Here is a 13,635-nt window from a genome sequence, read left to right as displayed (position 1 = left end):
CATTTTCAGGTGTGCATTTCAGTGGAGTTGAGTACATTTGTGATGTTGTGCAACTTCCACTGAATCCAGAACTTTCTCATCATCCCAAATATAAATGTAGCCATAAAACACTAACACAATATTCCCCTCCCCCTTCCACACTGTCCCTGATAATGCCTATTTTGTTTCTCTATGAATTTGTCTTTCCTCCACTTTTTGACCTGTGAGGCTTAATGAGTTTAGGAGGATCAAAAGTGAATGTAATTAAGCACTTAGTGAGCATTCACCATATAAATCTGGAGAAAAATCCAGATTCTTTCTCTTTGGTGAGAAAGAATGATGGGCAGAAACAGAATAATTATACTATGGTTAACTGGTCCTGTAGAAATCTAGAGAAAAACGTATATATTCCCAGCACTTTATTTTGGAAGCTGAATAGCCATGCATTCCTTTCTTTCAACTTTCTCCCCTTTCCCTCTGAGCTACATCCCAAGTCCTTTTTATTTTTAATTTTGAGACAGGGGTCCCACTAAGTTGCTGAGTTTGGCTTCAAATTTACCATCTTGCCTTAGCCTCCCCAATCACGGGGATTACAGGCTTGCATCACCCCCACATCTGGCATGACAAAAGTTGTTGAAATTAAACTCTTTAGAGGCCCATATCCAGAGGTGTTATGCAGATTGACCTTTTTTTAATAAACTTTTAAAAATTGTTGATAGACCTTTACTTTATTCATTTATTTGCGGAGCTGAGAAACCAACCCAGTGCCTCAAACATGTGAGGCAAGTGCACTATCACTGAGCCGAACCCCAGCCTAAGAATTGACATTTTTGTAGTATAGTAATTAGACTGTTAGAAGATGATCAGTGAGGAGCATGAAGGAACCCTCCCCACCTTTGGGAGCCTGATGTCCTTCCCCAGGAAGAGAAAAAAAATGATTAAAGAGAGGCAGAGAAGACCGTTGAGCAAAGACCAGGGATTTGGCTCTGTGCTTTATTTTATTTTTTCAGGGCTGAGGACAGAACTCTGGGCCTTGTGAGTGCTAGGCAAGTACTCTGCCACTGAGCTAAATCCCCAACCTCTATGTGTTTTACTTTTTATTTTTTTAAAAAGAGAGGGAGGGAGAGAGAGAGAGAGAGGGAATTTCAATATTTTTCAGTTTTTGGCGTACACAACATCTTTGTATGTGGTGCTGAGGATCGAACCCCGGGCCGCACGCATGCCAGTCGAGCGCGCTACCGCTTGAGCCACATCCCTAGCCCCTATGTGCTTTATTTTTAAGAATAATTTTTTAATGGTGTTAGGGGTTGAATCCAGGGCGTCATGCTTGCTAAATGGGCACTCATACTCCCAACTCTCTACTTTATACTTTATTTTTTAAAAACTGAAGTTATGGCAGAAGGTTGGAGCACTGAGGGCCATCTGGTGGACACTGAATTGTAAGCTAAGGAATTGGGATTTTTACTTTGAAAGCCTTTAAGAGATGGGAGGAAAATAGAAGCTGCTCTTTTGACTTACCTCTGCACCAGTAGAGGGATGTGCTATAGACCAGAAAGGCAGTCAACAAGCTTGATAGAGGACCCTGGTAGTAAATTGTGTTTTGAAGCATGTGAGATATGTGTCCTATTTATTTATTTTGGTACCAGAGGTTGACCAGTGGTGCTTAACCAGTGACCCACATTCTCAGCCCTTTTTTTATTTTAGAGACAGGGTCTTGCTGAGTTGCTTTAGGACTTGTGAAGTTGCTGAGACTAGCTTTGAATTTGGAATTTTCCTGCCTCAGCCTCCGGAGCTGCTGGGATTACAGGAGTGTGCCACTGTGCCATGCAAGATGTGTTCTATTTAGAGTCAGGATTTAGAATTAGATTATATAGGGGGGAAATAAGTAATATGGTTTAGTTTTTTTAAAATATTTATTTATTTCTTAGTTTTCGGTGGACACAACATCTTTGTTTGTATGTGGTGCAGAGGATCGAACCCGGGCTGCACGCATGCCAGGCGAGCGCGCTACCGCTTGAGCCACATCCCCAGCCCCCACTTTTTTTTTTCAGTTAAAGGTTATATATAGTATTTAATGTCAGTGACTGGACCTGCTTCCCTTCCTGATTGAATAGTTTTTTTATTCTTTATTTTTTACTTGTTCTAAACAGTTATCAATGACAATAGAATGCATTTTGACATATCATACATAAGTGAAATGTAACTTCTCATTCTTCTGGTGGTACATGATGTAGAGTACACCAGTTGTGTAATCACATGTGCACATAGGGTAATAATGTACAATTCATTCTATTATTCTTTTTTTTTTTTTTTTTATATTTTTGGCTATAGATGAACACAATATCTTTATTTATTTTTTTTTATGTGGTGCTGAGAGTCGAACCCAGTGCCTCACACATGCTAGGCAAGAGCTCTACCACTGAGACACAAACCGAGCCCCCATTCTATTATTCTTACCCCTGTACTACCTCCCTTCCCTTCACTCCCCTCTGTCTGATCCAAAGTACCTCTATTCTTCCCTAGTCCTTCCTCGTATTATGTGGAGTAGTTGTTTTAAAAATAAGCATTAATATTTAGCATAGATTTCTGAGGAGGTGCTGTTGGTGTTAATTCTATTCTACATTGAGAAAGCTTTTGTTTGTTTTTGTGGTGCTAGGGATCAACCCAAAGCCTTGAGTTTACTAGGCAAGCACTCTACCCCCCAGTGGGAGAACTTTTTTTTTTTAAACAATTAAGAAAACAAGTTGACCAGAGACTGTAGGTGAGACCATTTTGACATTAAGTTCTCTGCTGCTTCCTTAATACTACCACTTAACAGACATTTGAATTGTTTTATTTAACCCAGATTCTTTATCCTTTGTAATGTTGACTACTTTAAAAAAGTGATTGTAGGGCTGGGGTTGTAATTGCCTAACAAGCATAAAAATAAATAAACAAAACAAAGATATTATGTCCATCGACAACTTAAAAATTTTTTTTTGAAAAAATGATTGTATACTTGGTGAAAATGATTTTTTTTTTTTTGTGGCATTTGATTGAAACCAGGGGCTTTTCGACTGTTGAGCTGGTTTCCCAACCATTTTTAATTTTAATAGGGGGTTTTGCTAAATTGCCCATGCAGATCTTGAAGTTGTGATTTTCTTCCTTACCACCCCAGAATTGCTGAGATTATGGGTATGACTGGGTTGGGACAAGGAATTTTTTTCTGTACTGGGAATTGAATCCAGGGACATTTAACTACTGAGCGACATCCCCAGCCATTTATATTTTATTTAGAGACAAGGTCTTGCTGAGTTGCTTAAGGCCTGGCTAAGATGCTGAGGCTGGCTCAGCCTCCCAAGTTGCTGGGATTATAGGTGTGAACCACCGTGCCTGGTTGGGACAAGAAATTTTGAAGTATATCAGAGTGTTCTGGTTTAGAATGGGAGTTTTGGATTATTTGAATGCGTGTTTCCAGAGTTTCACTTTGTCTTTTGATTTTATTCATTGCTGGGAATAATAGCCTGCAAATACTAGCTTGCTTTTTATCGTAGGGAGGATGTTTCTCAAATGGACTTTCAAATTATAATGATTTGCAGTCATAGGATTAAAAGCAGAGTTTCCCTTTGGTAATTTGCAATGGGTTCAATATCTAGGTTTCCTCAGCCAGGACTCTGGTTGGTATCAGTAGATGCAACATTAGAATCTATTCCCTTCCTGCCCCCCCCCCCCTTTGAATAACCTTTTATAAAGGTATAGCGTACATATAGAAATGTGCACCAGTTATAAAAGAACAGCTCAATGAGTTTTCACAAATGGCACACAAGAGCTTTATTAATCTACTTTTAGTTACTGTAACAGAATCTGAAGCTTGAGTCTTCCATTCCCTTCCTTAACCCTCAAGAAAATTATTGGTAGGTAATTTTGTTATTGCAACAGTTACTGTGTGCCAAGTCTTTCCTTTTAACTTGTTAGGGAGTAACCTTCATTTATGGATAAGAGAATTGAGGCCAAGTAAAAGACACAGATACATTGGGGTAAAGACCTTGACATATGTCATCTGCAGTACTGCTCTTTAGGTATTTTGCTTTAAACATTTACCAGTTCTGCCTTTTGTTGGGCTGTTCTTTATTGATTCTCATAGCACTTTTGTGAGCTACCATGGATACAGGTTATGCTGGTTTTGCTGGTAAAGAACCAAGGGCTGGGGCTGGGGTTGTGGCTCAGCAGTGGAGCGCTCGCCTAGCACGTGTGAGGCCCTGCATTTGATCCTCAGCACCACGTTGAAAAAAATAAATAAAATAAAGATATTGTGTCCAACTACAACTAAAAAAATATAAGAAAAAGAACCAGATAGGTAAAGAGTTGAGTCACATGGGTAGGTAAATGGTGGACCTGAATCTTGAAATGCTCTCTACATCTTACATGCATTATAAGAACTCAGGGTTTAAAGGATTTCTGTGAAGAATCACTTAACATAAGGAATGGTTCTTAAGTGGAGAGGAAGGATTTTGCCCTTCAGAAGATGTGATCAGAATTTCAGGGTATTGTGGAGATGATCTTTCAAACTATACGTTCCTTGATTGAGAAACTACAAGTAATGAGAGTACATATTATACATGATAAATCATTGCTTTAGTGCAGTAAATATAGCAGTCCTTTGTGGAGTAGGCACGCAAAACTTTATTAGTTGTGATCTTTATGTATTATACAATTCTAGTATGTTGGAACAGTGATTAGATAAAGGTGAGTTTTCAAGGAAACCAGTCAGTGAAATTATTCCAAAACCATACTATATATAATTAGGCTTATTTTAATGGTTCAGGACATACTTAAAAGATATTTTAGACTTTGTTTATCAGCATATTATTAAATAACAATTTGATAGAGTGTCAGCATTTTTATTTGACTGTGTCTGTTTAGAACTTTGGATTGATAATTGGGTGCCAGAATCTAGTTTTCATTGGCAAATTGGAATTAAGAGCCAGTTGGCAAATACAGTATTGGTAAAAAAAAATTTAGCTGGTTTAAGTAGATCTGCCTATTGAAAGATTACAAATTTTGTTCCTCTATGTTGAAGTTACGAAGTCAGGTTACTAGGATTAGTATTGAAATACAGCAAACATAATAGGAAGTATAAGTCTATTTTATAATTGATGCAATGATTTACGCATATTTAAAATGTACAGTTTGATAACTATTAGCTTGTGTGGATTCTTCTCTGAAATCAACATGAATGTATCCATATTTTGCACAAGTATCTTCTTGCCCATCTGTAATTGCCAGTTTGTAATCCTATCCTTCCAACAACCCTTCCCTGCCCCCTTCTCTCCTACCCCTAGGCAACCCTTGATCAACTTTCTATCAGTGTACAGTGTTCTCTGGGGATGACCCTCCCATGCCTCTGGGAGGTTTGGAAGTGTCTTAAGAGACTTTTTTTTTTTTTTATCTTCACCTTCATGATTTAGGGTATTGAGTAGAGGCTGTAGATGCTGGTAAACATCCTGCAATGCTCCGGACAACCCTCTGCAACAAAGGAGTATCTGGCTCATAGTGTCAGTAGTGCTGAGGTTAAAAAATACTCTACAGATTAGTTTGCCATGTATGATTTTCTCATGTTGAATCACAGTAGTACTCTTCTGGGGGTTTGGCTTCTTTGAGGATAATTACTTTTGAGATTCATCTCTAATTGCATGTAGTTTATTACTTTTTGTTATATAGCTATACTACAGTTTGTTTATTTACCTGTTAGATATTTGAATTTCCAGCTTGGGGATATTAAAAATAATGCTGCTGTGAATATTTGAGTACAGATTTTGGTATGGCTGTATGTTTTGTCTTGGGTAAGTAGTTAATTGTGGGTGATTGGGTCTAGTTGAAGTGCAATTCTTTTTTAAGGTAGTACCAAACTTTGCCAGAGTGCTTATGCTATTACATTCTTACCAGTTCCTCCATATCCTTTTTATTGTTTGGTATGAATTTATTTTTTATTTAGTTTTTTGATATAGGGGATTTAACCTCTGAGCTACATCCCCAGTCCTTTTTTTTTTTATTTATTTTTTTACTTTGAAGATAGGTCCTTGCTAAGTTGCTAAGGCTGACCTCCCAACTTGCAGTCCTCCTGCCTCAACTTCCTGAGTTGCCGGGATTGCAGGCATGTACCACCATACCTGGCTTGGATGTTCTTTTTCTTTTTTAAAATATTTTTAGTTGTAGTTGGACAGAATACATTTTATTTATTTATTTATTTATATGTGATGTTGAGGTTTGAACTCAGCGCCTTGCATGTGCTAGGCATGGGCTCTACTGCTGAGCCACAACCCTTGGGCCCCCCCCCTACTCTTTTTAATGTTAGCTCTTTTGACAGATGTGTAGTGGTATCTGGCTTTATTTTGCATTTCCCTATGACTGGTGATGTTGGATTTCTTTGCATGTGCTTATTTGCCATCCATATATCTTTGGAGAACTGTCTTCAGAACTTGTGTCCATTTTAAAAATTGTGTTTTTATGTTTGAGTTTTGAGGTGTTCTTTGTATATTTTGGATATAACACCTTTGTCCAAATACTGACTTTGCAAGTATTTTCTTTTTTTAAAATTTGCATTTTTAATTTACATTTTATATTTTTATTTTTGTACATTTTGATAAGGGTCTTATAGTTTGTGGCATGACTTATTTTAAAGGCTGATTTATCACTTTTTTAGATTTACCTATTTTAAGTTTGGTTTTGTGTATGATGCTGAGGTATAGAGTATGGGTAGAACTTTATTTTTTGCAATTTTTGGGATAAAACCCAAGGCTACAGATTCCTCACAAACCTTTTTTTGGGGGAGCAGATGGTTTATAGGGATTGAACTCAGGGGCACTCAATCATTGAGCCATATCCCAGCCCTATTTTGTATTTTATTTAGAGACAGGGTCTTTGAACTCAAAATCCTTCTGCCTCAGCCTCCCAAGCCACTGGGATTACAGGTGTGTGCCACCATGCTTGGCACAAACCTCATTTTAAATGTCTATGATACTCCAAATATTTTAGGTGTAAAGCAATTTGTTTTTATCAATATCAAATTATAGTCTGTCTAAAAATGTCATTCTAAAAAGCCTTAAATTAAATGTATATATTTTAGGGATAGAAATATTTTCCTCATTTTATTCTGAAGATAAGTGAGAAAATAGGATTGGACATTTAAAAATGAACTTTTCAGACTATCACTATCAACATCCTCTATATCCGAACATGTCTTGAGTGAAATTTCTTTGAGGGTCCTTTTTTCTTTCTGCAAAGAATACAATTGATGGTGATCATTAGATATTCAGAATGGTTAATTTTTTTTTAAAAGCTGGAAGTGACAAGAGAAAGTTCTTATGAGGAAACCTCATGGACAGAGGAAATGATTAGCCAGAGCAGGATTTGTTTGCAGTGAGCTGCTTTCTCAGTGTTGAACCATGTGATATGGATTAACCCTAAAACAAATACCTAGCTTCTGGTGAGATTGGGTAGTTATTCTTTGCCATTTGTGGATCAGCAGAATGTGGGCTAGACATTTTGTTCAGTACTGTGACTTTATTTATTTATTTATTTATTTGTTTGAAATTAACAGGTGAGGAGTATGAAAACAAACTATTTCTGTGTCAATTTTTTTTTTTTTTTGAATACTGGAGATTGAAGTCAAGGACACTCACCACTGAGCCACATCCCCAGCCCTATTTTGTATTTAATTTAGAGACAGGGTCTCACTGAGTTGCTTAGTGCCTCTCTGTTGCTGAGGCTGGCTTTGAACCTGTGATTATCCTGTGTCAGCCTCCTGAGCTACTGGGATTACAGGCATGCACCACTGCTCCTGGTTCAAAATAATTTTTTAATGTAAATCTAAGTATTTAAAAAGAAAACAATATTATCAAAACATTTTCATCCCCAGACCTTTTGGTGGACCGTGGCATGTTGATTCGTCTATGTTTTATGATTTTTAACACTTATCTGCCAGGAAGGAGGAAGAAACTCTTTGGCGGATATTTTCTGTTTGGCAGATTGGTGCAGGACTTGACAGAGTAGACAGGTGGGCTTTTGTGACAGTTGTGGGTTCTCTTTGTGATGTTTAGCCACCCTAAGCAGAGATCTGTTGTGAGCTCAGGTAGACTGAGTGAAGAATTCTGTGAATTGGGGGGTCAAAATGGTTATAACATACCCCATCTGCTAGCCTGTTTGAAGAGAAGCCTGCAGATAGCTCAGATCACCAAGGAGGCTGCTTTCCTTATATAGTTTTTTTTTTTTAAATTATTAATATGGTGCTGGTATTGAACCCATGGCTTTATGTATGCTAGGGAAGTGCTCTACCACTGAGCCAAATTCCCATCCCTGCTTTCCTTAGTTTAACCTTTTATCAAGTAGGGTATAGGTCACAGTTATAGTATACCTTCACTGCTATACTATTTGTCACTCTAGTGTTTGCATGTGGAGGACCAGTAAAGATGATTTTGGGGACTATAAAAAATTAGCTTTAAGTACATTAAAAGAAAGTCCTTCAGGTACCATCTGGTGTTTGAATAGCATTCTCCCTCAAGAGGAAGCCAGATCCCAGAATAAAGATCAGCCCTTTAATTAAATAAAGGTAGTTGTACGAGTCATCAATACCATAGTCTTGGCGTTTTTGTTTTCTATTTTTTTTTAATGCTAGAACCTATGGTTTGGAAGTCACTGGTGTTCTCACTGGTGGAAAGCCTAAGGCTCAGGAAGCAAAAAGTGCGAGAAAGACTTAGTGCCCTGAGGAACTCTACACAGGAACTCTACAAAGCTGCTGCTCCCCACTTGTCAGTCTCCATATAGTTATGGGGGGCTGAATTTGAGCAGGCATCTGAGAGAACAGCTCATTTAGCTGTGATTCTATACACAGTGGTTTCCTGACTGATGGCCCATGCTGTGCTTTGGAAATGTATGTGTTTTTTTTTTTTTTTTTTTTTTTTTAACTTTTTTTCTTTGAAATCTGTTCATGTCCCACTCAACCAAAATTATTATTGGTAGCGCTTAGAGATGAAATGTTAAAGCATGGAAGACACATGCTTTAGTCCCAAGACAAACAGGCAAAAAGAAGGGAAGATTAACAAAGGTAAAGAGTTTTACAGGGAAAGCTAAATCAAAAAAGCATCCACCCTTCTTTGTGGAAGGTAGGATTGTTTGCACTGTCTCCTGTCTACAAGAGTTGCTCAGCTTCAGTTTCCTAGCTTCAAAGTAGTAGAATTGAATAGAGAATGCCCCCCCCCCCTTTTTTGGCACTTGTTCCACCACTAAGCTACACATCTTTGGTTTTGTATTAAATATACCATTTTTAACCACTGTTAAATAAATAGTTAAGTGCGGTGTGGTGCAGCCATCAAGACTGTCTATTCAGGACTGGAGTGATAGCTCAGTGCTTGCTTAGTGCCTGTGAGGCACTGGGTTCAATCCTAGCACCACATAAACACAAAGGCATTGTGTCCATATACCCATATACAATTTAAAAAAAAAAAAAGACTTGTCTATTCTCAGAACTTTTATCATCCCAAATTCTACACCTTAAATATGGTAACTTCCCATTCTACTAAACACTAGACCCTGGTTATCTGTTTTTCCTTTCTGTCTCTATAAATCTGCTTATTCTAGTTATCTCATATAAGTAAATCATACAGTGTTTGTCCTTTTTTGTCTGGCTTATTTCACTTAACATCATGTCCTGAGGTTCATCCATGTAGCATGTGTCAGAACTTAGTTCCTTTTGGAAAATTTCACTGCATGGATGTGCCACATTATGTTTATTCCATTTACCTGTTGGTGAACACTTTGGTTATGTGAAGCCTTTATGTATAATGGTGCTAAGAACTTTGGTGTACAAATATCTTGAATTCCTGCTTTTAAATTTTGGGAGGTATGTACTTAGGAGTAGAACCACTGGGTTATGGTAATTTTTTTTGTCTAATTTTGAATAATCACCAAATTGTTTTTCCTAGTGGCTACACCATTTTATCCACCAAACCCCCAGTAATGAAAGACTTTCAAGAAGTGAAAATTGCTTGGGACTTTGTGCACCGTCTTGTATTTCCGTTCCATGAAATTTTATTAATCTTCCCTTTTGTTTCTGTCTTGGAATTAACACACCTTGGGCAGGTAGTTGGCCTTACTTTGCTGTGTTACAGCCATAGGAGCATTCATAAGCCTAGGAAAGTGCATTTTTCTGGGGAATGTTTTGATAATAGGTGGGTTTTAAGAACACACTACTGCAACTATCTGCCCTGTGGAACACTTTAGGTTTCTAAATCCAGTATTCATTTTGTGTGGAATTGTAAACCTATCAAATCAAATATTGGCTCTCACCTTATGCTAACATAAACCCTTTGTGTTTTTTCTCTTTTGAATTCAGTGAAGGAGAACGACCTACTCAGAATGAAAAGAGAAAGGAGAAAAACATAAAAAGAGGAGGCAATCGCTTTGAGCCATATGCCAATCCAACTAAAAGATACAGAGCCTTCATCACAAACATACCTTTTGATGTAAAATGGCAGTCACTTAAAGACCTGGTTAAAGAAAAAGGTAATGGTACTGGTGGTTGAGTAGGGTAAGAAGGTTGGTGTGTCATCTTCTGTGTGGCTAATTCCTTGGTTAATTTTTGTCAGTGGAAGCTGCTCTGGGAAGAGTGTGTGTTCTGTCCAAGCTTAGAGTTAACCCCATTCCACTTTTTATTGTGATCTTGCCTATGTCAAGCAGAGTGGCTTGTATGGTCCCTTGGCCCATAAATGATTTTAGTGGCTTGATATGGTTAGTAGGGCTTTGATTAGGCTTGAGGGGGGCCTTTTTGTTTTAAGGTAATTCATCGAATTCTTCATTATTTGGGGAAGATTTTTATCTTTTTAATTTTTTTTTTTTAAGTCTGGCAGGAAGGTAGTTTGTTTAAATTTTGTGGATGTCCTCTTGGGTTCAAATTTTGGTAGCTGAAATGTATGCTGTTTAGATTCCAAACTGTAAAATACTAGTTTCTGTTTTCCTGCTTTGGGAAAAATACAACAGATTGGCAGTTGGAGAGCTCAAAATAAAATATTTGCTTAGTAATGTGCCTCGAAAGATGTACATTATCTGAGCTCAGGTATCCAAATTTTAGCCTAGAAATGGGAAGCAACCGAGTTCTGCTGCCACCAGGAGATCTGAGGAGGCTGCCCCAAGGTCCTCTGTCTCACCCCCATATACACTACATGTGTCCTCCTCTCCTTCACTCCTGTTCTGCTATTGTCTTCCTTACTTTCCTCATTCTTGGCCCTTCTGGTGGCACTGAAGACTAAAGAGATCGCTTTGCCCTGATTTAGACAAAACTGTTGATAGAGAAAAATTTGTATGATGCCTTGAGCTCCCTTCTCCCCCCAAGGGAACCCTAGAATCAAATCACCCTTCATGGAGTCTTTTTGAAGGACTGAAAGGTATCGGTTTTCTGGAGCATTCATCATGAAGAGAGATGTGGGCTTGATTTGTCAAATGATGAAAATTTCAGTGACAAAGATGCCACTTGGATAGGCCATTTTGGTATGTGTACTGGTGCTCCCTGCATTAGGTTTTAAAACTCTGAATGGCCACTGCCATCATTATCCCATCACTTATTTTGACCATGACATGCAAGAAGCACTAGGCACCGTGAACCTCTCTGTATAGTCATGTGTGCTGCTCCCATGTGGTATTTCTCCAGATAATACAGATGATGGAAAAATGTTTGGTGTGAGATTTGTTTTCCTGACTTGATCAGCCAAATCATTCCTGCCAATACTCCTAGGGCAAGAGTGAAGTTTCTTTTGTCTGAAGGACGTGTCATGTGGCATCCCAGATGCAGTGTTCTTGGTTTTTGGGACTGCTGCTTCAATAGAATTTCTGTACAGTACAGTTGGGTCTTATTCGAATTAGTTCTTGGAATAACCCCCAAATTTGTGTTCTTGTGATTTGGTTGAACCTCTGAATTGCTATTTCCATTGATAATAAGGTATAGTAGTTCCAAGAACCAGGAATGTGGCTTTGAAAATGCAATTGTTAGAATTTTGTAAGAGATTGCAGGCCAAATTATTTTTTCATTTTTAGGAGTGTGTGAACCAGTTTTGGGACATGATGGATAAAGTAGGTGACATTTTTACTGCTTTACCATTCAGTAATTCAGTTTTGGAAGCCTTAAAGCTGGTAGCAGCAGCAGCAGCCATGACGTTTCTGGATGTAGAAGCAGTTCACCTCAATTTACTATTTTGCACTGTATTAATTGTGGAGCCAGCCTGGTGGTTGATTTGGATACTTCCAAACTGGTTCTCATATTCTCCTGGCATACTGCTATGAATGCCTGGGCTCAGCCCTTTTCAGTGTATTTTTGGTGGTGTAATTTGAATTACAGGTGTGCAGTAAATCCGTCATTTTTAATGAACCTTAAAATGTTCTTGTTTAGAGCTCCCCTGTATTGGTTAATTACTTAGCCATTTAATTAAATTATTAGCAGTATTGGATTGTGGGTAAAGTGATTCATAAGAGAAAGGTAACTTTGTAATAATGCTCATTTTCAGTATATGAAACCTAAAGAAATGGTGTTTACTTACATTTGACTCCTTAAGAAATGTCCTCATTCTTTCCATTATGAAATTTTAAAAATACACTTTTATTCATGTCTTTGTATATCAAAACTAAGTCTCAATAGTTATTTTAAAGCTGTTGGCAATAAGTTGTCAGATTTTTTTTTTTTTTTTTTTTTAAAGAGAGAGAGAGAGGAGGGAGAGAGAGAGAGAATTTTTTAATATTTATTTTTTAGTTCTCGGTGGACCCAACATCTTTGTTGGTATGTGGTGCTGAGAATCGAACCCGGGGCCGCACACATGCCAGGTGAGCGCGCTACCACTTGAGCCACATCCCCAGCCCAGTTGTCAGATTTTTGAAGACTTAACACAGGGAAAATGGCAAATAGAGGCACTTTCACCCTAAAAGAGTAAAACCACTTTTCAGTCCGTAGAGTTCATTTCTGATAAAATCTTAGTCCTATTATTTTGAGAAACTAGTGAAATAAGAGCTAGAATTAGTTGTCCTCTACTTGAATTTTCTGTCATTGCAGCAGTGTCTAATTGCAGGTCTCAGAACTAAAGTAGTAGCTTTGGCAAGAGGGGAGCTTTTCTCAGGGTAATTGTGCATGAAATTATCTTGTGTACCAGTCCCTGATTCCTGATCTTTTCCTTCTTTTAAACCTTCTTTGTTTAATTTTAGCTTTTAGATGCATTCTAGGAGATTCTGTTAATAATCTGAGATATTATGTGAGCTGGTCTTGTAAACATTTTTGTTTACAAGCTTATTTGGTGGTCTTGTCGTGAAAAATCAGCATTGCCGATTTTAAAGGGAAAATGTGTCAGAGCTTTTTTGTCTTGAGCCAGGCTGCTGTTTTGTTCAAACCCCCTTCTGTCCTAGCAATCAGAGAGATGTAGGTTAGACACTGTTTTTGAGATTGCTCTTGCTCTAAGCACCTGCTTCCTGCCTTCCCCTTCCTGCTGCAGGTGTCCTGATGAAACAAAGGGGAGATTTCTATTGTCTTTCCTTTGGACCATGCATATATATTTTTTAATACATATTTTTTTAGTTTTAGGTGGACACAATATCCTTATTTTTTATTTTTATATGGTGCTGAAAATCGAACCCAGCACCTCATGC

The 13,635-nt window shown here is 37.9% G+C and overlaps 1 protein-coding gene across 2 annotated transcripts in view; it reads left to right on the top strand.

Annotated features, from left to right (window-relative positions):
- The window catches only part of Hnrnpm (heterogeneous nuclear ribonucleoprotein M), a 42,968-nt gene that overhangs the window by 1,116 nt on the left and 28,217 nt on the right, over positions 1-13,635 (top strand). For both annotated transcript variants that reach the window (XM_076849693.2, XM_076849683.2), the window contains exon 2: positions 10,349-10,518. In XM_076849693.2, coding sequence (XP_076705808.1) covers positions 10,349-10,518 — 170 coding nt within the window. The remainder of the gene's footprint in view (positions 1-10,348; positions 10,519-13,635) is intronic.

This window comes from Callospermophilus lateralis, chromosome 1, assembly GCF_048772815.1.
Source record: "Callospermophilus lateralis isolate mCalLat2 chromosome 1, mCalLat2.hap1, whole genome shotgun sequence".
Taxonomy (NCBI): Eukaryota; Metazoa; Chordata; class Mammalia; order Rodentia; family Sciuridae; genus Callospermophilus; species Callospermophilus lateralis.
Note: the sequence above shows the minus strand (reverse complement) of the source record. Positions and strands in the feature narration are given on the sequence as shown.